A 25452-nucleotide genomic window follows, 5' to 3' on the forward strand; every position below is an offset into this window, starting at 1 on the left:
ACAAATCCAATAAATGCTTTGAAAGAATGAAAAAAAAAATTTAATAATAATTGGAACTGCATCCATTATATTTCCAGAGAACGTCTGGTGGTAAGAACAAGCCTGCATGTGTGTGTGGTCAGTCACTAAGTCATGTCCAATGCTTTGTGACCCCATGGACTGCAGCCCACCAGGTTACAAAGCCTGTCCTTTGTCCATGGAATACCCCAAGCAAGAATACTAGACTGGGCCCTCCTCCGGGAGATCTTCCTGACCCAGGGATTGAACCTGAGTCTCCTGCACTGCAGGTGAAGTCTTTACCACTGGTGTCAGCCAGGAAGCCCAAGAACAAGCCCAAGGGCCCAATTTTAGTGGTTTAACCCTTTCTTTACAACACTTTCTTTACAGCACTGCCTAATGAAATCTGTGTCTGTTCATTCCTTTTTTAAAAAAAAAGCCAACTCCAACCTCACTTTTCCCATCTAAGGATGGAACAAAGAGACAAACCGCCCTTCTGCTATGGCTTCCCCCAAAGAGCAAGTTGTGGAAGACAAGTGGAGTGCGTCCACTCCACGGCTTCAAAGGCATCCGCCTTCCAGCTGATGCACTTCACACATGAACTGCCCACACGTGCACTTAGAAATGCACTCGGAGGCTTTCCCAATTATCCTCTGGGCTTTTGGCTTCTAGAAAGTCCTCTTTCAGTGTTAAAAGCCATAAACTCTTAGAGATGAAAACACTAAACCCCTTTCAAGATGAGTCACTGGGGATGGTATTCCAGGAAAGGGCTCCAGGGCACCTTAGGTGGAGAGAAGCCCTACCTGACCACAGAAGTGGTGACGCGGGGACTCGTGCGTCATCCAGAGTGATGCTGGTGTGTTGACACAGGTGAGAAGGGCACCAGGGAGAGTCCCCTAGGTACCACCTTGCTGCCACCAAGAAATCCTCTCCCACATGATTCTTAAGGACCTGGCCTCTCAGTCTGTGCACACTCTGTATTACCCACTACACAGGTTCCTCCAATGGTCCCGTGATGCTCATGTCTCCTGATATTCATGCCCTGAGTTACCACCTCCCTTGGTGACTTGCTTAATGCAGAAAACAGCTATCAGTGGTGGAATGGCTCATCCACAATTAGGTTGCAAAGGCTGTGACCTTGGTCTTCCTCATGCTCTCCTCTGTCTTGTCTGTTCTCCCCCAGGAGGCCAGCTGCCATGCTGTGAGCTGCCCTACAGAGAGGCCCACATGGCAAAGAACTAAGGGTGGCCTCCAGCCCATGGCCAGTGAGGAACTGAGGCCCTAGTCCAACAACCTGCAAGGAACTAAACCCTGACAACAACCACGTGAGTGAGTCTGGAAGCAGATTCTTCCCTGTTGATCCTTCAGATAACAGCCCAGCCTTAACTGAAACCGTAATTACAGTCCCTGTGTTCTTGCCTGGAGAATCCCAGGGACAGAGGAGCCTGGTGGGCTTCCGTCTATGGGGTCGCACAGAGTCGGACACGACTGACGTGACTTAGCAGCAGTAACAGCAGCAAGAAGCCTTGAGACAGAAGGCCAGCAAAGCCACACCTGGACTCCTGGCCCATGGAAGCTGTGAGTGGATAAATGTTGTTGTTAAAGCTACCAGGTCTCTGGGTAATTTGTTACGCAGCAATGGGTTACTGATACACCCACTCATGTTCCAAATGCACCAAAGAATTTCACAGTAAAGTCCCGTAAGTCTTCCTCACATACTAAATTGACAAAGCTCTCCCTTTCCAGGCTAACTGATCTGGAGATCCGACTCTTTCTGAGACAATCTTCCTTCCAGCTTGGCCCAGAATCCCTTCCTGATCTCCTTTATGTTAGTGTCTCAAAGAGCCAACATCACTGAACATCCACCGGACGGTACACTCCTCTAATTTCACCCGTATCGGTGTCCTGATGGCCAGATCTTTATCTGCCTTCCTGCTGGACAAGGAACCCTGATGAGCTAAAGGCTGTGTTTTGCCCAGAGCCTAGGACGGTGCCTGCCACAGAGGGAACTGGATCCATGTCTGCTGAATGGATGAACAGAGGCCTGAAGGGGCATCGTGGGGGAGAAGTTGTCCATTTCAACCTCTCCAGTGAGTGATGAGACTGAATTTCACCACCTCCTGTAATGGGCTCTTCAGAATCCTTGAGGATGGAGGACAGAGAGATTGCCTCTGTCATCTTGGAAGCATTCTCTCTTAATAAGTAATATTTCATACCCCAGTCTCTCATCCAAGTCCATCCACTATTCACACAATCCTGCTCAAACAGGGCAACTGTACGTCTCAAATTCTGCTCCAGTTTTACAGACCATAAAACATATAGAAAACAGACTCTCAACTTTCGACCCTTCTTTTATTAAACTCTCTTCATATAAAGAACAACACAAACGGGGATTATGATTTAAAATCACATGCAAGTCCGAGGCAACTTTTTTAAAATATCAAACGTGGTAACAATCAATTATGATAATTACTGATTTTTTTAAAAAGAGAATATTCCTTCTATTATTTCCTGCTAACTTCTGACTACTTAAAAAATGAAGAAATAAAAATTTAAGTAACAGTATTAAGTATTTTTAAACATGTAAGTATTTTACAAGCTTCATTCTACCTTATAGCCTCCAATGCGATGCTCCTGCTTAAATTCCTTCCCGTTTTTCAGCCACCTCATGGTTGGTGTTGGATTCCCCCCAGCTGGACAGCGGAACTTAACAGTGTTGGCTGCTGGGACCGCGTGCAGCCGTTTTTCCATCTTTTCTGTGTTGGTCCAGTATGGTGCTCCTGTTTTGGAAAACGACATTATAATGTACATAGATGGACAGCTGCATCTCCATCAATAAACCCCTAACAGGTTTGTATGTGAACGATCCGACACTTCCAAAACTTTGGGGTAATATTTATCAACACATTAGAGAAACATTTTCTGAAGTCTGATCCAGCTGGCCTCCCAGAAGGTCCCTGGAGATGGGCTGCCTAGAGTTTATTAACAGGGAACTTTTCTTTCCCTTGTACTTGCTGCCAGAATGTAAATTCTTGAATGTTTTAAAATGCTACTTTAGGCACAAAGCGACAATACATACAGTAAGAACAGCTGAGCTCCCCCCACCCCCAAAAAATGTATCATTTTAGATCGCCGCACCTGTGAAATGATCACAAGTACAAATAAATTGTGTTCAAAAGCCACATCAACTCATCCACTGGCGCTTTAAAGGGTGATCAATAGTATAGCTTAGCATCTCAACCTGTGCATGTTCAGTCATGTCTTGATTCTTTGAGACCCCATGGACTGTAGCCCGCCAGGCTCCTCTGTCCATGGGATTTTCCAGGCAAAAATACTGGAGTGGGTTTCCATTTCCTTCTCCAGGGGATATTCCCAACCAAGGAATCAAACCTGAGTTTCTTGTGTCTCCTGCATTGGCAGGCAGATTCTTTACCACTGAGCCAGCTAGGTAGCCCTTTTATTTGCAGACATGGCCCCAAAAGTTCTCACACATTTAATTTATTAATCCTGACAACAATTCAATTATAACCCCTGTTTACAGATGGGGAAACTGAGTCACGGAGCAGTAACCTGCCCGAAGCCACAGAGCTACGAAGAGGTGCAACCAGGATTTGAGCCAAGGCAGTTTGATTCTAGGGCCCACTGTCTGCCTCCCCAACCTACTCTCAAAGCACTGGAATCCATACCTTTAATCTCTCTGACACGCAGGACTAGCATCCAAGACAGACGACAGCCTCAACTGGAGGCATGCTGCCTCCTTTATCACTGCTCAGGATTTCCACTGACAACATCCTGTATGGTGATTAACTCTTCACACGCATGTTTCTGTCCCAGCAAACATGTAACCAAAATCCCCATATCCCTCTGCCTAAAGCGTCCATCAACAGAGCCTGGAACATCCAAGAACATTCTAGAACACTGAAATTCTAGAAGACTGATCCATAACTGCTTACAAGGGTTAGACTGAGCAACAATTCACACCCCCCACAAACCAGAGGCAGTGTTGGGGGGAAGGGGCTTTGTCTCCAGTATGATTTAGAAATTTCCTCTCCTATTCTGTGGATGGTGCAGCACATTCCTGTCAGGGCACCAATGCTCTTCACTTAACAGCCAGGCTGTCATGGTAGAAAGAGGAAGTGGAACAACTGCATTCAGAACACCCACCCCTCTTTGCCTCACCCTTGCTCTTGAAACCTGCTATAAAAGGTGGAGTGAGGGTTTCTTAATGTGCTATGTCTTCTTTATCCATCTACTTATCTAAGTGTCAAGGTGGAGAGTGGCGGCGTGGGGAGGTATGGCTGGTATGGACATGATGCTAAGGCACAGCTAAGTGAGGCAGAACTGGTCGGTCTGTGTTCAGAGAGAGAAGGCCCAGGGGAGGGTGGGTGGGGAACCCAGGCAGAAGGACCAGAGCCACGTTCTCGCCTCTGCATCCAGTTGCATCTGTAACGAGCAGGCAACTTGGTAGCCACTTGACCTGGGGTGTCAAACGCCCATACATACACCGAGTCTTTTTAGGGGGTCCCCAGGGAGCACTCAATTTCTATTTATCACAGGTCTCCCAGGGCCTGGCATATCCCGAAACAATTTCAATCATCTTTCATTGGAAAAGCTTTTACTTGGCAAAGTCCATCCACAGCCACTGAAAAAGAAAGCGTTAAGAGCACAAAATAAATAATGAGCTTTGTCGCTACACAAAGACTTTTACAAAGCTGACCTAAATGAAAGGCATACCTCATGCTGTCAGGTGTCTGCATTCGTGTCATCTGTTTAAGTAAACACAATAGCCTATTCATATGAATTAGCTAAATATTAATGGAGTCACTCTTTCAGATACCATCAATTACAGCTGCCTTGATCCTATGGAATGTCTTTTCTTTTTTTATAAAAGAAATCAACAGATACGTGCTGTGTACCATTAGGCACGGTTTCCCTGTTCCCTGGGTTAAAAAGCAGACTGAGCTTTAGGCACTAGGAAAATTGCTCTGTTCCTCTCTCACAGGGCTAAGCTGTGGGTGAGTCTGCAACCTGCCCGGGGCGGGGATCACCCACACCACATGGGCACCTATGGTTGTAGCCTGTGGCAACAGTACATTGGCAATGAGCACCTTCCACTTGGCGCCGGAGTAATGATTTAAGGACAAGAGTGAAAGAATTTTGCTGGAACTTCTGGCAGGTAGCCACTTTCCTGGGGTGAAATTTCAATCATCAAAACTGCACCTATAAAACCTGCTTGTGCAAAACAGACACGGCCATGTTTCTCTTCTAAAGGCTCAGAGATCACAGGTGAGTGGGGCACCACGAAATCTAATCAACAAAGTAAAAGCCAATCACCTCCATGACCACCACTGGAAACCTGAATTCACGACATCTGCTCTCCCTGAGGAACTGTAAAACTCGACTCAACAGAAACGGCCAAGGTTTCGAGGTTCCCTGAGTAGCAGCGATGGGTTACCACCAACCCCCATCCAGCCCCACTCTGGGCGATAACATCACACAGGCATGATGTGCTTTTGTAAAGAGGCCTTCCTTCAAGGTGTCCAGCTCACAGATTTTATTAAGGGTGTGATGCTGGAGGGGAGGGGCTATTTTAGTGTTTTACAACGGCTCTTTCTGAAATAAACTAGCTTTGCAAAACTTGAAGAATCTGGAAGGTCTAGAAAAATAATTACAGGAATAGCTCTGCTGTGCTTCCAGCATCAACGTCCTCTGCAAACCCTTCCTGTCTTCAATGTTTCCCACTGTGTGTGCAGTGTCGGACACGTGGACATGCCAGGGCCCCCACTCGATAAACTACAACGCAGCTGGAGAGAAACAGGGACCAGGCCCATGAAAAAGCTCCTCTACCTAAGGAGGCCCTCTTCCATCCAAGGCGGTGAACAGCATGAACAACTTCCATTCGCAGGAGGAACTCAGTTAATGAATTAATGATCTACAAAGGCAGAGATGACTCTAGCACTCGGTGGGCACTCGATATCGATGGCCCAGGCCGCAGCATGTTGCCTGAAAGAAGTGTACGGTCTCCACTTTGTAAACCTTCCCTGGAATAATCTTAGCGATCTATTTAGTGGAGAAGGAATTGTGGTACAAACCCCTGATGACATAAACATGGATCATACCTAAATCAGAAGTAAAGAAGTTGACCTAGACATAGGTATGGCCCTTTCTGCTCTGACATGCTCAAATCTTCTGATGTAGTATGTAGCAAAAGTATGACATTCTTTTAGTCATTAAAAACTAATAATGATCAACTTAAAGGGACAGTCAGACCCAGCCAAAATAAATAAGTACAATCTCATCCTCAAGGCATACCTACTCATTATCATCTTCTACACTGAAACAGATATTGTATGTTAGTAACATGCCAAGGAAGTACAACTTTAATACAGCAGAAGCCTCTTCACATGTGTCTGGTGAAGCAGACTCATAACCCCACAGAAATGTCCCTCAAAGTTCCCTCCACACAGCCTTTCTTAACCCCCTTCATCCCACCAATAAAGATGCCCTCCTCCTGCTCTGGGCCCCCATTTTCTCAGTTATGTGCATGTTTCCATGCCCAGGGCGTTTCTATACTGAAACATATCCCTTTCAATGTCTGCTGACCAGCAAGAGTGGATCACCTGGAGGTTACAGCTTAAGTCATCTTCAGACGATGGAGCAGATACTCCAGTGTTTACTGAATGGATGGATGGATAAATGGATGGATGGACACCAGATGGACAACTGTTCAAAGCTTGAGCTATAAAATGAGGGCGTTGAACTGAAAGTTCTGATAAGGCCCTTCCCGGTTCTAACATTCTTTTCAGGTATCCGTCTATATCCTACACAGATACTGAATCTGTCAGCAAATGGTGGGATCAGAGGCTTTGTTTTGACCCTGTGACTTAAACCTAAGGAGAAAACATGGACTGCTGAGCCTGCTCCCACAAAAACTCATGTATCTCAACTCTAACATCTAAGGTTTATGGTGTTCTCTCTCTTTCTCAAACCAAATAGAGAGAATACAGCCTGGGGGTTTAAAGGAAAAACACGAACTCATATTACCACTGTACCAAAAGCGACCTCACTGACCATCTGGCCCAACGGCTGGTATGATCAATGTCATTCCGAAAGGTTAAGTGATTTGATCAAGGTCACACGGCCAGAGGCTGGGCCGAGGCTAGATCCAAGTCTCCAACTCCCTGAGGAGTGCTCTTTCAACCACTCCATGCTGCCCTTTGAACTCTCCCATGGTAATTAAGTCAAAAGTTCAAGATTTATGTGAGCTGTGGCCACTGATGACTGCCAACTGTATTTTTATTGATGTAAAAATAATAATAAAAAAAAAAACACAGCCTGTTTCAGCTCCTAGATTAAGCCTCACAAACTCTCTAAAGCCCCACTAAGGCCTCTGTCTTAAGTCTATAATTAGGGCCTTTAAAAATATCACTAATCAGGACATTTCAATGCTTTGACCCTTGATGAGGGAAGGGGTATGTGTCTGCGAGCTCTCCCCTATCCTCGCCACAGACTGCACTTCCTCTGACTTCAGTTTTGCATAGAGAAAGAGAAAACAAACGACAAAATATGAAGATGTCAGTGAAGGTGTGACTGCAGGGGGCAGGAGGGCTTTATTTGAGAAGTTTCATTGAAAATGGCAACTTGCTGATCAGCAAGGTATTCAGTAAGATACACTGTAAAACAAACCAGGCAAAGTGACCCCCTACTGGGAGACCAGTTGCCCACGGAGGTCCCCAGGCTCTGCCTTAAAAGGGGACCGCCGCTGGACCAGAGGAAGGCTGAGAAAGAAAAGCTATTCAGCCTGGCTGAGTAGATGGAACATCATCACTGGCTTCCGTGATCAAACACCCAAACCGTGTGATGAGGTTTCACTGAAAAGGCATTTCAAAAACTTTAGGCAGCTTATGTGATTTTTTCAAAAATGCATTTTCTTCAACTCTTGGAAACTTCAACACAACTAAGAAACCATCTTAGAGACAATCTCTACCAAGGAACAATCACAATTAGAGCACATGTGACTGTCATCTGCTACCATCAGTAGGTCTGTCAGTGCAAGCTCAGAACCTCAGGCCAAGAACCTTCATTTTCCCGTTACGTCCAAAAAAAAAAAAAAAAATCCCCTTTCTCCCTAGTATGGAAGATGGGCAGCTGCAGGTCTCAAGGAGAATAAAACCAAAATAGAAAATTATCTTTTCTCTCTTCACTCAGTAGTAAGAACCACACTCCACTTGATACACCTGTCTTACTATCAACTCCCTCTAGTTAAGCAGTCAACCTGAACCTTCTGTCAATCATGTTCTTTCCAAGAAGTCAGTCTCAAGCTCTTCGGAGACAATCATCACTCAAACACAAGCTGACAGTAATAAAAGTACCTTGAAAAAACGGACAGACGTGTAAACTTATTTGCTGCCAGATAATCCATTAAGATACCGAGTACCTAGGGAAGGCAAGGACTAGTTAAGTTATGCTTTTCTAAGCTAAAAGATAAAGCTTGAACCTTTCAAAATCCTCAACCTGGATGCATTTCAAAAATTAGCATTTGAAATCGCAACTTTCTGTCCAGAGAAAGTCTCTTTCACCAAAGGGCATATGCAACAGCATTATTTCCTGGCAGCCAGGCTTGTAATGACATCACAAGATTATTCTGCTCAGGGAACCGTCTAGCACTGGTAAAGTGTGATGTCATCAGCAAGTCAGCTGCTAAAATATGACCGGAGAATGCCCTTCACATCTGTGATGGAAGGACTTGACTTAAAAGCGGGGGGCGGGGTGGGGGTTAGATCAATCAAATCAGCTCACTGGAGGGATTTTCAAAGCACGTGCAGCAGGATGTTAATAGATGCTATATTTTAAAAAAGGGTCTTATGGTCAATCAGTTTGGAAAACCCTGGGAATGGACAAAAAGAAACAGATGTTTTACTACAGAACTTCTCAGAGCTTGTATTAGGCTGATAGACACCATAAGTCTTTGAGAAAGGGTTACGGTATGAGATATTCTCCAAATTCATTTTAAAATACAACTGATTTGTGGCAGAGGATTATTTGGAACCAGGGTTCCCAAGGATATTCTTTGAGAAAGACCGACTTATTCTCTTCATGTACAGACCAAACCTGAACACTGCTCTGTTTTTAATGGGATCTGTAAAAGAGATTCTGGGAGGACGGTGATACCACAAAATATTCATTCAACATCTGGGCTAGTCATTGCCCTTCAGAAGCAATCTAAGGGGAAAGGCAGGTCCGAGAGGCTACCTGATACTGAACGTGATACCACACGTTGTACGACAGAGCATGCAAACACTCAGAGCCACTCAGTCGGCCAGTATAAACAAGGAAATCCACAGAGGAGCCCACTTTTGAGTTAGGTCTCGTGGGATTAAGTAGAAGTTCAGATATACCTGAACACTGCAGAACATTCCCATAAACATCAAATCAGACCTGGAGGTTGATGGATAGCAGTCTCATGGCCAAAATGCAACAAACCTGCCTTAATTTTTGACTGTTACTTTTACCATTATATTTGGCTACCATGTTTTCTGTACTCTGTACAGAATCTAAAAAGAACTCTGCTACTGCTGCTAAGTCGCTTCAGTCGTGTCCGACTCTGTGCAACCCCATAGACGGCAGCCCACGAGGCTCCCCCGTCCCTGGGATTCTCCAGGCAAGAACACTGGAGTGGGTTGCCATTTCCTTCTCCAATGCATGAAAGTGAAAAGTGAAGTCGTTCAGATGTGTCCAACTCTGAGCAATCCCATGGACTGCAGCCCATCAGGCTCCTCTGTCCATGGGATTTTCCAGGCAAGGGTACTGGAGTGGGGTGCCATTGCCTTCTCCAAAAAAGAACTCTACCAAGCAGATAAGCTTGCCTTCTTAGAGTGCACTGCCAGAATTAGATAAACGAGAATATGAGCAACCGGAGTAAGCTGCCATCTATTTTTCAAGTCAGATGATGGACAACTAACGTGGACCAAGCCCCAAAAAACTCTTCTTGGAGAAGCTCAGAAATACCACTGTCGGCACAGGGTCACTGAAGCATCGTTTGTTAACTTCACTAAAGGGGAACTTTCAAACACACCCCAGGGGCATTTCCAGACAATCAGAAGACACCGAAGGAATCCATTTGGATGCATGAGTGGTTTCCAGGTGGCTGAAAATGCAAAGAATTTGGTGCTTCTACAGTTTTCCCTATTAATCAGGTCAGGCATTTGACACTCAAGGTGGCAAAAAATTGTTTTAATGGCAACATCCCCTTCCCCGCTTTGCCAATTACCCTGGCCGTGGCATTCCTCTGTCCACGCCGGCCACAGCTGCTTAATCTCAGCCGCCCCAGGCCGCACCTGTGAATCACACCAGCCTAATCACAGTAACAGATGGCAGAGGCCACGCAGCCAGCTAAGAACTGCTATCACTTTAAATCGCGTCTAATGTTTCACGGGCCCCAAACAGAGGCAGTTCCCGACAGCAGTATCTCCCTGGTACAGCTAACACCAGTCCTTAATCACCCCAGAGTACCCACTTCGGGGCGAAGCTGGTGTCATTCGAGAGCTAATTACAAAGAACCCTGGTTGCAAGGTGAGGGCAGAGCGATTCATTCAACGTGGGCTGGCATTCATTAAATGGAACAACCCACTACCTGGGCACTGGGCAGTCAGCACTCGTGTTCGGGATGCAAAGAGAGTCATCAGAGAGGGAGATCAGACAGAGAAGTAGTTCATTCAGCCTACTTGTTACATCACCTATACCTTCAGTTACATTTTGTTACTTCCTGCATATTCTGGGTAACATGCTGTCAGGCAGGGGGCTGATCACCAGGACAAGTTCTCCGGCACGCTGACAGAACCTCGCTGAGTCTGATGTCCCAGTCAATAGCAATGGCTACCACACGTGGGTACCACATCAGAGCTGCCCACAACTATGCGAGCATCCTCCTCCCACCTGCATCATCACCCTGGGAACTGACAGAGGGGCACGGCAATCAGACAGGCGACAAGCCTACGACTGAAATTGCAGCTCTGCTGTGTGTTCATTGAGTCACAGATTCTCAATCAATAAAACACAAACAACTCCTCTCTCCACCTTCAGAGGTTGCTGGGGGCACGGATTGAACCAGCAGTCAGAGCAGAGCCTGCCCTGAGCAGCCCCTTTTCATCACCATCAGGCTCACAGCCTCTCGTGCCAAAGCCAACAGTAAGAAGTGAGTGACATATTCTAATCTACCAGTGTTATTACTAAGTCACAATAACAAGAACAACCACCTCGTTAAAAGGCTGGTACAAATGATAGTTGAAGACACTTTCCCTCACCCTGCCACCCTCTGTTTTACCAACAAGCCTTCTAACAGTAAACTTCTATTGGAGGCAGACCTGTGTGTGTGAATCCCTAAGCCAGTGGTTCTCACACTTACTGTGCATCAGAGTGACTTCCAAAGTTTCTAATTCAGCAGGAGGTCCCAGGTGGGCCCTGAGAATCTTCATTTTTAGTAAGTTCTTAAGTAATGATGATGCTAGTGGTCCAGACTGCAAGCTTTCTCTTGTCAGACAGTGAAAACTAATATAAGCCAAAATATTTCCCTTTTTGCCTATGCTGCTAGGAGACTCAGACAAATCCAGTTCCCCACTGAAGCAAAACATTATCCCAGGTGCTGAACCACATTGATTGTCTCTTCTTCCTTGAAAAAACCCTGGATCTATTTTAATAACTAATTGTCCCATTATTTAGGTCTTGTTTAAATTTACTAAACTGACTAATATCCTTTTGAGAAAATGAAGACTAGAATATCTAAGACTATAACATCCAAGAATGCCAATGACCGACGTAAGGTCACTTTGGAAATATTCCAGCCATGTTACTGGAAAATACAACTTGCTGTATTTAATCTTTTATTGAATAAGCACTCAGAAATGTTTTTTTGAGCAGTGTACAAATATGCACTCACTGACCTTCATAACAGCCCCCAAAGATATTGTTATTATTTCCATTTTACAGATGAAGAAACTGAGGCACAGAAGTTAAATTACTTGCCCAATTCAGCAGTGTTGGAGCAAGATTTGAACCAAGGCTGCCCAGCTCTAGGAGGCCCACATTCTCACTCACCAAGTAAAGGCCTCCTAGGGTCAGTTAAAGCAGTGCTCTGACTGTCCCTAAACATGCAAACAGCATTTGGTGTCCCCCTTTTCTACTGGCAATATAAGGCACGCTTCCCTTATTTCTGCTCAGCAAGCAATAATATCTTAGCAGGCCAAGATTTTGCAACCTCTACACTATCGACATTCTGGAGAAGAAATTCTTTGTTACGGGGCTGTCCTGTGTATTGAAAAGATGTTTATGAGCAGCATCCCTGGGCTCTCTGAGGCCACTAGCATCACCCCATTCCTTCGGTGAAACAACCAAGCATTGCCCAGTGTCCCCAGGGGAGGGGGAAGGAGAACCCCCCCAGGCGGAGAGCCACTGGGTCAGGCCAAGCAACATCGACAGGAAGAAGACAGGATGTCGTATGATTCTGCTGGCTTTACATCTCCAGATAGCGAGGAACCAGAGGGGAAAAGCAAACCAAGGAAAGAGAAGTCGTGAGTGCTTTCAAAAGAAAGTGGCTACTGACACAATAAGAAAGGACAAACAGTACAGAAGGGTGTACAGTAACACTGCTTTATTCTCAGATTTGAAAGTCAGGAAGAGAAGACACAGTGGAGAAGTGGGGACTGCAGTCAACAGCATCCCAAGGAGTCGCCAGGGAGACAGCTACGAGTCAGGACTTCCCACCGAGCTCTCCTCTCTCGGGGACGTTCGGAGACGGCAATTACTTACTCTTGCTGTTACTGTTCTCACTGACAAAATCCTCCGAGCCATCTGCGTCGTCCTCATCATCTCCGGATGAGATGGCATCTGTATTCAAAAGAACACAGCCATGGTTGTGTTTTTGCAAAGCAAAAGGTTGAAATCATCTACAACTCAGTCCTCCTGGAAAGGGAATTCAACAACCCAGGAACCCAGGCAAAAAAAGTCTGAGATCGTGTTTAGTTAAGATGGTTTTAATGGCTTAAATTTTCTCTCCGTGATGACAGTTGGTCTATATTATGATTCTTCACGTGTTCTGCTTTCACATTATTTAAACATGCTATAAAATGGGATATACTGAAAAGGGATTTTAAGCTTCAAATGGTATTCAAGTCCCCAACAAATTTACTGATTGTATAATAGCTGAAGATTCTTTCCAACGCAATCTTTCAGCACTCGGGGTCTCCTTCAAGAAAGGAATTAGTCGCTAGAAAAACTTAACCCTGTGGTCTTCTGACTGTTTACTAACAATCTGAAAAAAGAATTTTAAACTCAGCCACAAAAGGGGACCTGGTTGCCCCGTGGAAGAAAAGTCAAGGAGAGAAACTCAAACTTTAACAAAAGGAAGCAGAAATCTTTGGCATCCGAATTTCAATCCTATGTTCTAAATGCCAAGGATGTCAGTGGTACGGGAGTTTAAAAAAAAAAATGTGTTTTTTACTTATAGGAAAGTGTGCGGTCTTAAAAATGTAACGTTGCACATGAGAACCCTGTCATAATTTTAATGACCAGCCTCTCTCATATACCAGGTCCCGTAGAAGAACTTCAAAAACAGATCAATCACCAACTGTGAAGCTCTGTGCCCAGCATCCAATTAGCAGACCCCACCATGGATTTCACTGGTCTGATAACACTTTACCCAGAAAAACAACTACGGGGAAGAGAAAGCAGAGGGCTGGCAGGCTGACTCACCTGTGACATTGACCATGAAGTAGACAGTCTCACTGTCTACGTTCCTAGCAGCAGTACAAGCATAGAGGCCGGAGTCTCTAGGTGTGGCACCTTTTATCTGCAAATACTCCCCAATAAGCACTGTCCTATTGTTGGGCCCCAAGTGTACCCCATCCTTAGTCCAACTGATCATGGCGGCATCTCGCAACAGGCAGCGCAACTCTAGCGACTCCCGGGGCGCAGCCACGTAAACTTCTGGTTGGGAGATTTGGTATTTGGTTGGTGGCTCTGCAGAAAGGCGGGAGAGAGAAGACGGAGACAGATGGGAAAAGAGGAAAAGGAGAGAACGTCCAACAAAGGTCAGTGGAGGCCCCTTGACTCCCAGGAGAGGCAGTTCATGGTTTTTTTCTCTTTTCGCAAATGGCCCCAGGGGTGTCTGTCTGCCTCTCCTCGTACCCCAGGAAGCTGCCCTCACCAAGGAGCAGAGGAGTGTCTGAAACCAACCAGAGGAAGCACCCGGCGAAAGCTGCCCCACTGAGTCTCCAACAAACATTACAGCATCCAACACAAACCCAAAACCCAACTGGCAAGGACACTGCGCAAGTTTAAAGTCGACTGTTGATCCAAAGCCTGCTTACCACCAACACCCGAAGAAGTCTAGCGTTGTGGCATTTTTAATTTGTAGAAATGTGTGTTTTCACAAATGGTTTCATTCCACATGACTGCGCTGTGTACACACACTCACATACACACACACCTCTCCCTATTTGTGTGTGCTGACGTCCCCTGTTATCACAAATCTGAGCTTCTTAAAAAGAAATGCCTCAGTTTCTCAGGCTCAGATCAGAAAACTGCTGGTGTGGGAGACTGACGTCTGTGCTGGCCGAGCTCGGACAAACTGTTTTCCTTAAAATGATAAAAGCCTGGAGGCCTTCACGTCAAAGCCCAAAAGAGAAAAGCCGCCCCAGGGAGCTGAGAGGCGGTCCCCATCGCACTTGTGTGATAGGCTCTCAGTCGTGTCCGACTCTTTGCGACCCCCTGGACTGTAGCCCGCCAGGCTCCTCTGTCCATGGGATCTCCCAGGCGAGAATACTAGAGTGGGGTGCCATTTCCTTCTCCAGGGGACCTTCCCAACCCAGGAATCGAACCCAGGTCTCCCACATTGTGGGCAGACTCTTTACCGTTTGAGCCACCAGGGAAGCCCACTTAAATGGATCTTAAATCGCACTTAAATGGATCCAAAGGAAGGTGCGGAGGCCTGCAGGCCTGGCACTCCACCTGGAGAGCTGGGCTACTCCCTGCTCCCCAGCCCCCACCACACAGCCCAGCTTCCAGTCTCCTCAGCCTTCTTCTGCCTTGTCTCCTTTAGAGCTTTTCCTTTCTCCCTCACCTCCCCACTGAACACCCCCATCCTTCACACCCGCCCCTCCCCAGATCATGCACGCTCTCCTGGATGAGAGCCTGCCACCAGGCACCCCAGCCCAGAGCAAAGTGGGTCTCTCCTCTTCACCAGCTTCTGGGGATGGGCCACATTCCTGATGGACTTGTCCCGTCCCCTGAGGAGATGCCCAAGATGCTAGAGGGAGGGCTGATGTCTCTGGTTCTTTGCGAGCCCCTCCCCTGCCCCAGGCAGGCACACGGAAGGTGAAGATGATTGTTAAAAATCGGATAACGGTCCCAGTGACTCAAGAGGTAAAGAATCCACCTGCAGTGCTGGAGACACACAGGAGATGTGTGTCTGGGTTGGGAAGATGCCCTGGAGGAGGACATGGCAACTCACTCCAGTATTCTTGCCTGGAGAATCCCACGGACAGAGGAGCCTGCTGGGCTACAGTCCATGGGGCCGCAAAGAGTCAAACAAGACTGAGCATGCACACGGTCCACAAACATGCAGGGCAAAACAGGCCCGGGAGGACCTAGCCTCTGCTAACAGAGTGAGAAGGAACCACGCGTCTTTAAGGAGAACAGCCAGAGCCGCCGGCTGGGACCCACGAGAGTCCATGAGCTGGCTTTCGGCCTTCACAGAGAGCACTATGAATGGTACCCGGAGGCCCAGGCCCAGAAAGCACAAAGCTTCCCAGCTCTGGGATGGCTCCGGATCTGGGCAGCATCACAAGGCAATTGTTTTGTCCTTAAGTGTGGTCTGCACAAGGGTCCCACATAAGTCTGAAATACAGTTACTTCATGTTTCAGTGCCATGGTCCAAGAACAAGCGAGGGCCACACGCATCAGGTTCTAGAAATCCATGCCCCCCCCACCCCCGACCACCACCCGCTGTGGAGGGCCAGGGCTCCCCAGAGGGGCACCCCCCCAAGGCAACCACACCAGCAAGGGCCCAGACACTGAACAGGATGGGAACATAAAGGGGTAATCACAGCAAAAGGAAGAAAACAGAAGTCATATTTAACCTGGAAAAACTTACACCCCAAGACAAGGGCCGAAAGTCCCAACTGACAAGCAGGTTACATTTTGAATGCTTGTTTTTTCGCAGTCAACAAATTATTTTACTGAACACCTACTATGGGCCACATATTTTTATCCTGGATGCTCAAGAAGCAAACAGAAACAAAAATACTCTCTGCACTTGTGGGTGATTAATTACAGAGGGGTGACAGATAACAAATATAAAATCTACAAAACAATAAAGTCTGTGGAGTGGTCCCAAGTGTTAGGAGGAAGAAATACAGCATGTTAGGGGCACATCCAGAGAGGCAGGCTCTGGACTCCAGAACAGGAGTTGGCAAACCACACAGCCCCTGGGGCCAAACCCAGCCCATGGCCTGTTTTTGTAAACAAAGTTGTACAGGTGCACAGCCGTGCTCATCGCTTACATAATGTCCGGGGCTGCTGTGATATGACAATTGACAGGCCTGTGGTTGAAACAGAGACCTGGTGACCTGCAGAGCCTAAAATATTAACAGTCTTGCTCTTTACAGAAAATTCGCGAGCTTCTGTTGTATAGGATCATCAGAGAAGGCTTCTTTAGAGAGAAGGGAAGGGCAAAATGATGCCTAAATGATACTGCTATGAACTTAGTTGGAAGGTCCTCAAATGGGGCCTCCTGAGGCTGTTTAAGTCATAATGCTGCTAAATTCAATGACTAATAAAATGTACTGAACTCTGGATCCTGAGCAGAAAAGGTATGGGAAGAGAAATGCAGGGTAGAGGGGAAGAGGAGGAGAACAAAGAAGTCAGTTTGGCCCCAAATCTCAGACCTGCATCCTAAAGTCAGGGCCACACAACGTTGCAATTGACAAGCCTCTCAAGGCACGTGGCCCACCCCCTTTTACAGCTGGTCAAAGCCAGGATCAGATGTCATCTGAGTCCTGGGTCTCCCACAACTGATTACAGAAACAGCACCCACAATGTTAGAATGAATTGACACTGCCTCAGCCTGAGTTATAAAATAATCACTATTTATTAGGACCAACATTGCATGATCAGCATGTCACCACGAATGTTGTGGAATTTGCTTTCCTCTGAGCCAGAACTGGTCATCAAGAGATGACCCAGCAAGGAAACAGCTGGACAGAGCAGCAACACTTCCCTCCCTTAGAGGAGAGCCTGGGACCCATGTGGCCCATTTTGCTCTGTCCCCCTGGCCCTTGGAAAAGGGAAAGCCATGTAACTACTTCACGGAGGCACAGGAAGACTCTAAGACAGTTTTTTGTTTCTGTTTTTAAGAAGAAAAAAAAAGGCAAGACACTTCCAGTTATGATGCAGAAAAATCTCTCTCCCAGACAAAAGGGAGAATTATGATTTCTCAAAGAAAAGCATTTTCACTAAGAATCCTCTCCTTCACCTGAAACAGGCAAACCACAAAGTCTTGCTGAAACCTAGGGTATCTAAGATGCTGGACCAATATCACCAAAAAGACATCACTACCTGCTGCTGCAGGAGGAGGGCCACATCCTATTCAGGCCGGACACACAGGAGATGCTAGTGGAAAGGGTGCTGGTGGAGGACAGAGGAGTCTGGTATGCTACAGCCCATGGGGTTGCAAAGAGTGGACATGACTTAGAGCCTGAACAACAACAACCTGTATGAGAAAAGATGACACCCTGAGTCCCAAGTGCACTCTGCTCCTGCTTAAGCTCAGGAATGCCCCCAAACACAATATTATTTTGAGAATCCAGCAAGCCATCCAATATGAACCTGATCTTCCAACTATAATTTATGGGGCCAGTCACCATCACCATCCCTCTTCAAGGCTGAAGACACTACCAAGATCACAAGCACCACTCTTTTCAGAGGATAATCAAGAGACTACCTGGATTTATGAAAGTGAGTCGCTCAGTCCTGTCCAACTCTTTGCGATCCCATGGACTGTAGTCCATGGAATTCTCCAGGCCAGAATAGTGGAGTGGGTAGCCTATCCCTTCTCCAGCAGATCTTCCCAACCCAGGAATTGAACCCGGTCTCCTGCATTGCAGGCGGATTCTTTACCAGCTAAGCCACCAGGGCAGCCCAAGAATCTGGGAGTGGGTAGCCTATCCTTCTCCAGCAGATCTTCCCAACCCAGGAATTGAACCAGGTCTCCTGCATTGCAGGTGGATTCTTTACCAACTGAGCTACATCCCATGGATGTAAAATGATGTTACTAATGATGGGCTCCTAACTCAAAAGGCCTGATAAGGTGACGAGCTATTAAGAGTGATTTTAATTTCCGTGAAAACTATCACCCAGCTTTCCATTGAGATGATCAATGGAAAGTATTTCAAGGATAGTAAAATAATTCCCCAATATACATCAATAGGGTGAGGATGTTCATTTATAAAACAAGGCCATCCACCTTCAAGGTCTGAGACCATTAACTACTCCCATGGGGAATTCAGAAAGTGCGTGTTCCTCCGTCCCCAGCTGATTATTTCACAACAAGCTCATCTGAGGGTCTGGGGCATCTTTGGGGAACCCCAGCAGAATCTTGTGATACTCCCGCATAATGTATGAGGACACATTTGAGGGAGGATGGGTGGATGACTAGAAAGGGAAAGAGGGAAGAAGGGGTTAAAGAGTCAGGGAGGGCGGGCGAGTGGGGTCTACAGTGGGAAGGGGTGGAATGACACACCCAGTCCCTCCCAGGCCACCCAATAGCTCCTGTGGCCGTTTGCATGGTCCTGCGTCAAAGCCATCCCAGGCCAAGATGCCAAGAACACCGATACTTATTAGCAGGGACCCAGACTGGCTCAGTGGAGGCAGTTCTCACCCTGCCCCTCCCACGTGGCCCCCGGGGCTTGGCTTCCCTTCTGGGGCTGCCATCTCCAGGTGACTCCCCACCAGATGCTCCGGAGTGCTCCGTGGGACACCGCCACAGTGGGACTGCCCTCCTCTTGCTCAGAGGGGACAATGGACCAGATCCCCCCAGAGCAGCAATGCGCTGCATCTGCGGGACCCTACCAACCCCCCTGCCTTTGGATGCGACCACCTTCCAATGTCACATCACCAAGCCGCACCGCCTACTCTATAAAATAGGACGGTTGACATGGGCAGAGTATCCCCTGGTAGATTTAAATGATATCTTTTATGGCAATATTACCAGTTCCTGCATTTTTTTTTTTTCTGGTGATGGAGCATACTTTTTACTCTTTTTCACAGAGGAGGGGAGAAATCACAGGGAGCACATAGTCCAACACGTCCCTCCTCTGTTCTCACCAAAACACAACGAGAGAAGGTTCTAGAAGCCACGTTGCTACACAGCAAGTGCTCTTCCAGAAGCTTCCATAGACAGAAAACGTCTCTTCACGCCTTTCGTAATGTAAACGACAATCCACAACGAAGCGACAAGGCTGGTACACTCGCACCAGCGCTGGAGGTTCTTCATCACCGCAGCTAAAAGCGCCCGACAAACAAGGCGCCGAGTTTACCTTCTGGGAGGATGAAGAGGCACTTGTTCCTGCTTGCTGAGCGCACAACCAGCGGGGACAGCTCAGTTGTGCGCGTCTTAGGTTGCATCATCTGAACTTTCTCCCCATGAGTTTCAAACACTTGAGAAGCGCCAGCGGCATCTTATCACGCAGCTGCTTTCCAATAAATGGAGTAATCTGATATGAAAAAATGAGAGAGACGGGCACCCGTACAGCTTGGCAAAAAGTGAATAGGGTGAATAACAGCTGCCTCAGCTTATGGTCAACGTGTGATTCCTGCTGGAACTCCATCTCCTTCCCGCCCCTAAGAAACTCCAGAGCCCTGATCTACGAGAGCTACTGGAATTCAGAACTGAGGGGCGGCTGACTGCAAAGGGAAGAGGTGTGACGTCATGCTGACGTCACCAGCTCTACCTCTCAGGAAATCCACACGGGGACAGGAGTCCTTGCTGGAGGCGACCAGGGTCCAGGGAGGGGCGGGGAAGTCTTGCAAAAGGCAGAACAGGCTGTGGTTTCTGGGACTTCGCTGCTGAATTCTTCGCCCGGCTGAATTCTTCCCCGGTGTCATCAGGAGGCCGTCTTGAGACAATTGAAGCAGCGAGCACGTTTGGAACGGGGAGCTATTTCAGGTAACACTTGACGCTGCCAAACCAGCCATAGCAGCACTTCAGACTGTCACTTTTTATAATGTTTGCCTATAAACTTTTCCCGTGTGGTTTTTGAAATGGCGCCCAAATGCAAACAGGGAACAGATGGGAAACCCGCGTCTTGCCCTGTCCAATCGCTTCGTGCGGAATGGATGACAGGTTTAAACTGTTAAGGAAGAAACGGCATATGCCACAGGGACAACAAACCACGTCACTTCACAAATGCACCCTTTTCTGGGGTTTCCTTGGGACCGGTGTCTTTTCAAAGGTCAGGATGATCACAGCTAAGGGAAACTCCTGCTTCAAGGATGTGGGGCGGGCGGAGGGGTCCCCCAAGAGGTCTCTCCATCTCAGAAAGTCAGAGGCATCCAAACCGTTAACACATTCCTCCAGAAAAAGCGGACGAAAGGAAGAAAGAAACAGAAACACCTAAACAGATCCCTCTGTGAGACAAGGAGGGAAGGGAGAGAGAGGAAGGGATGTCCTACAAGGGAGTGTGGACGGCGGGGGCTCCCTTGGGAACTATAACACCCACGTTTGGGGCGAGAATAGTAACCCAGCCTTGGTTCCCTTCTGCCACCTTGCACAAGAGGAACAAACAGCCGTGTGGTGGGGCTGCCACTGTCTTGACAGAAGAGATACCCGGGATGAGCTGCATGTGCCCCCGTAACGTGGCAATCCACGGGCACACAGCAGGCAAGTGTCTGTTCCAGACTCGCCCTCTGGTCTTCACGATGGCCCGCAGCGGCCACACCCCGGTCCTGGCAAGAAGTTTGAACTGGCCAATACCCTGCGTTCTGTCCATAGGAACAGAATACAGAACCGCCTCACATACACAGCACTGCCAAAGTGCTTTTCACCAGCTGGATGGGGTCCAGACAGACAGACACCTGGCATCACTTTTCAGTGACCCGTGGTGTCTTAGAACACAGGGACTTTGGAAGAGCATAGCCCCCATTTTTCTAAAGCACAGTTTCCATCTAGGTGGCATCCAAAGCTAGCTTCACAAAGATCTAAAGGTCCCGGGATCCCCTTCATGGAGTCAGAAATGACCACCCTTGTGTTCCCTAGCACGGGGGCCCTGCAGACAGCCAGAGAGCAGCAGCAGAGCTGGCTGTTTTCAGCTCAGACAGCCTTGAAGCTTCGCCTTTACAAGAAAGGGCTTGCAGAAGACAAAATCCGGACATCAAACGGAGGCCTTATAAGGCCTGGGTACTACTTGTTCCTTCGGGGTGGGAAGGGAGACACAAATACTCTGCACAATATAAAGATGAAAGTTCTCTACCTCAAGAAATACTGCCAACATAAAAATGGGGGCCTCAAGGAATGCAAAGCCCCGGAACATGGGAGAAGTAAACAGGCTGCAGTCTCCTCTTCCCAGCCCGTGGTCGGGGTGTCTTCTAGACTCACGTAAGGACTTAACGCTCTCCCTGTGGGTATCATGGGGGCCAGGACAACCACTAATAAATAGCTGCCTCTGCCACAGAAGCTTGACTGTTCCAGAAACTGTAGCCTGGCTCGCATTCCCCCTGATCAGGCGGGATGATGGCTAATGCTTCCAATATGGTAACCATTAAAAATTATATATTTAGGCACACCCCTCCTATAATTTAGGTCTCTCTTTGAGAAACAGGGCAAACAGCTCTCTGAGTCTGAAAAGAAAGGATATTTGTTGCTGCCTATGAGAAAATAAATGCATAAATAGTCCAAGTGCCTTAAGAAAATCACCATTTAAGAGTCACCATTATCGCCTAATATTTGGACCCAAAATGTAGAAATATCCACTCCCTAATTTGTCAGCATCCCTTGATCCAATGTTTTACACTCTTCATTATAGTGCTCTCCAATAGGGAGAAAGAACGACACAAAAAGATATTTTTGCTCCTAGACACAATATGTGCATCAAACATTAGAGCAAAAAAACATTCCAGAGGTCCCCACTGGACCACCAAGAGGTGAGTATCAAAACAGAAACATCTGCAGAAGGTCTCCAGATATTGGCAGCTTTGGTTGAGCAAGAACTTCTAACCTGAGCCCTCTCTTCAAAAACCACTTCCCAGAGAGATAAGCCATTAGATGATCTAGTGCCCAGGAAGCCGAAACGGGCGCTATGTCATGTCAGAGGGGCTCCCCCAGCCCAGGTCGGACGGACAGGGAGCCTATGTGCTCAGCCACCTAGCCGTCCAGGCCCCAAGCCTCCAACCTTCTGGAGACACGTCTGCCAGACATAGCGGAGGAGGCTGGCCCTTCTCAAAACCTGGGCTTCCTCGGGCACGCTGTTCCAGGGAAAACCACATCATCAAAAAGCTGGCCCTGCCTACTGACCGAGACCACTGGAAAATCTCCCTCTTTTTCTCAGTGGAAGGTTTTGTATTTGTGCCACCGCAAGCAGGAAGGGGGACGAGGGGAGCGGGAGGGGAACTGATGAGGAGGTATAGGGATAAAGGAACGAAGGGGCTTGGCCCAAGGCTTGTCAGCACCCCCCTTTAAGGTCAAGGGTGGCCTTGCTAATGCTTCACCTGTAAAATGAACACACATCATCTCCGGTCCTCAAAACAGAACCCTCTGCACCCCCAAAAAAACACATTCCTCCCCAAGTCCTGGTGACAGCCCTTGGCCCCAGGCAGCCCTCTTCCCTGTACAAAGTGGGGGGGGGGGGGGCCACCTTCCTCATCCGATGCTCCTCTGGCTCCTGGAGCTGTTCCCTGAGCCCAAGCATTAGGTCTCACTTCTGTCCCCTCCCTGGTGACTCTTCAGAAAAGGTGAGTATGGGCTGGGATGTTAAAAAGACCAGACTTAGAACAGGCCTGAATCTCAGCTCTGCCACTTAGAAAGCGTGGGACCCGGGACAGGATCCTCGGGTTCCTCATCACTCAGCGTTCTGCCCCTGCAGGCCAGGAATGACCATGAGACAGTGCGTGGAAAGTTCCGCACACAATGGCCAGCACTTAGCAAGAGAGAACTCAGAGGTACCAGCTGTGGGGAAGACCTTACCGTTGAAATTCTTATTCCTTGGCTGCAGTTGGCTAACCCTGAAAGGAGGAAACACCCCCTAAACCAGATTGTCCCAACTTGGAAGGGTGGGGATGATAGAAAGAGAGCCCCTAACACACAATTTAGTGCACATTTATCTATAGCTGCATCCTATTTTCTATCGGCCTGTGTGTGCGTCTGTGTGTACACACATGTTCTCAAGAACAGGAACACGCACTGAGGCCTTCCTGCCCTTCTGGAAGCCCCTTCTCTACCCCCATACCCGTGGATGCGCCCTGAACTCCATCCCCAGCTCCTCCGGTCCTTCTGCCTACTTTCTGATCGCCATCTCTGCAGCGCTTCCCACCTCCACACACCAGTGCCCCTCAAGTCCCTGCTTGTAGGCTCATATTTCCACCTGCCTGAGGGAACACATTACCTGGATGCCAACCGAGGTCCTCTCCAAAACAGGCAGGTAACCTTCCACCTTGTCCTCCTCCGCTGGCGTCTTGCTGAATAGAGTCTCCACGTGACATCAATTCAAGCCCCACGTCTGCCCTAAAGCCCCTATGCTCCCTCTCACCTCTCATCCGCAAAGCTCCGCCCCCTATTCACTCTGCCTCTGCAGAGCTGTCCCCCGACTTACAGCTCTGGAAAGAAAGCAAGGGCAGATGTCACTCCCACGGGCCCACTGCTGCAGACCTCTGCCGTCTCTCCGGAAGATCTCTGTAGTGCCTCTGCCATCTCTCTGAAAGATCTCTGCAGTTCTCATCATCTGTGGGCGGCCCCATGTTCATCATGAGCCACTAGAGTAATCTTTTGAAAAGCAAATCTTACCTCTACTTTAAAAAAAAAAAAGGCAGAGGGCACAGACCACTCCACACTTTGACAAGATAAAACACAAAGAACATCACCCAGGCTAAGGCCTTGGTTGCTCCTGGCTCTAGATGCCTCTCCCCACCTGCTCACAGCTTAGGCTTGTCTGTTCATATGGGCACTGTTCCCTCTACCTACAACCCCAGTCCCGATACCCCGCATGGCAAACTCCTATTCAGCCTTCAAAGCCCAGCTCAAATATCTCATCTGCGAAAACTCTTCTGATTCCCATTAAGACAGACTGCATGGCTCCCATCTCCAATTCATCAGGTCTTTGTTTCTCCATCTAGTATATTCCTACAGAATACAGTCTGTCTCCACCCACCACCCATTCCAAGTGAGAGTTTGGGGCGGGCACTCTGCATAAAGACTTTGCATAAACACCATCCAGACATAGCTTCCAGGGCCCCACTTCCAAAGTTCCTAGGCCAGGAGACCTGAGGTAGGGTCTGAGATTCTGGATTTCTTTCAAGTTCCCAGGTAATGCTGATGCTCCTGGTCCAAGGGCCGTCTCATGAGAAGCCCAGCTCCAGGATCCCAGGACAAGCTGGAGACCTGCTGTAGCAGTGATGAACCTAGTCCACTTGGGCAGCCCCTTCACATCTCTGAGCCTCAGAGTCCTGCTTAGTAGAACTGGCTACCTCTGGGGTGGGTCAAGGTCACCATGGGGACAAAACCAGAGGCTGCCTGGGAAGGCCTCTGGCAAGTGGGGGTACCTCTGAGAGAAGTCCCCCACCCCAGCAGAGGTTCCCTGCCCACCCTCAAACACGGGGCAGGCTTCCGCTTGTGGGCTATAGCTTGATATGACTGATCAGCAGATTTTATTAATATTTTTCCAATCATGTGGGATTGAAGGCAGGAGGAGAAGGGGACAACAGAAGATGAGATGGTTGGATGGCATCACTGACTCAATGGACATGAGTTTGAGCAAGGTCTGGAAGATGGAGAAGGACAGGGAAGCCTGGCATGCTGCAGTCCATGGGGTCACAAAGAGTCGGACACAACTGAGTGACTGAACAACAACAAAAATCACGAGGGAACCTCAATTTGCATTTGTCTGACTCTAAAACAGAGTTTTCTTTCAAAAGAACAAATCTACCACATAATATGTATATAAGTTACTGAAGCAGGGATTTCTGGAATGTTCCTAAACATTCAAGGATATTGTAAGAGTCACCATTATCAACAGCCGTGTACAACACCCATTTGATTCCTTTCGTAAAGGAAGAGGCCTGTGGCTTATGAAAATACCATTTACTATTCATTCATCCAACAAATCTGAGATACTTGTAATGGGGTGGGGGGCACAGTAACCCCCACAGAACTCCCTAAGAAAGAGGATCCCAGCTCGACTCATGGATGACTAATGG

The 25452-nt window shown here is 47.8% G+C and overlaps 1 protein-coding gene across 16 annotated transcripts in view; it reads right to left on the reverse strand.

The window, feature by feature from the left end:
• The window catches only part of FGFR2 (fibroblast growth factor receptor 2), a 107567-nt gene that overhangs the window by 65431 nt on the left and 16684 nt on the right, over nucleotides 1-25452 (reverse strand). For 8 of the 16 annotated variants that reach the window (XM_025274211.3, XM_025274209.3, XM_025274210.3 and 5 more), the window contains exons 3-5: nucleotides 13744-14010; nucleotides 12802-12879; nucleotides 2608-2777 (exon numbers count right to left, since the gene is read on the reverse strand). In XM_025274211.3, coding sequence (XP_025129996.1) covers nucleotides 2608-2777; nucleotides 12802-12879; nucleotides 13744-14010 — 515 coding nt within the window. Of the gene's footprint in view, nucleotides 1-2607; nucleotides 2778-12801; nucleotides 12880-13743; nucleotides 14011-19586; nucleotides 19744-23645; nucleotides 23787-25452 lie in introns of those variants that run through there. The other 8 variants (XM_025274219.3, XM_025274216.3, XM_025274223.3 and 5 more) reach the window with 4 other exon arrangements.

The sequence above is a fragment of the Bubalus bubalis genome, chromosome 23 (genome assembly GCF_019923935.1).
Source record: "Bubalus bubalis isolate 160015118507 breed Murrah chromosome 23, NDDB_SH_1, whole genome shotgun sequence".
Classification (NCBI taxonomy): domain Eukaryota; kingdom Metazoa; phylum Chordata; class Mammalia; order Artiodactyla; family Bovidae; genus Bubalus; species Bubalus bubalis.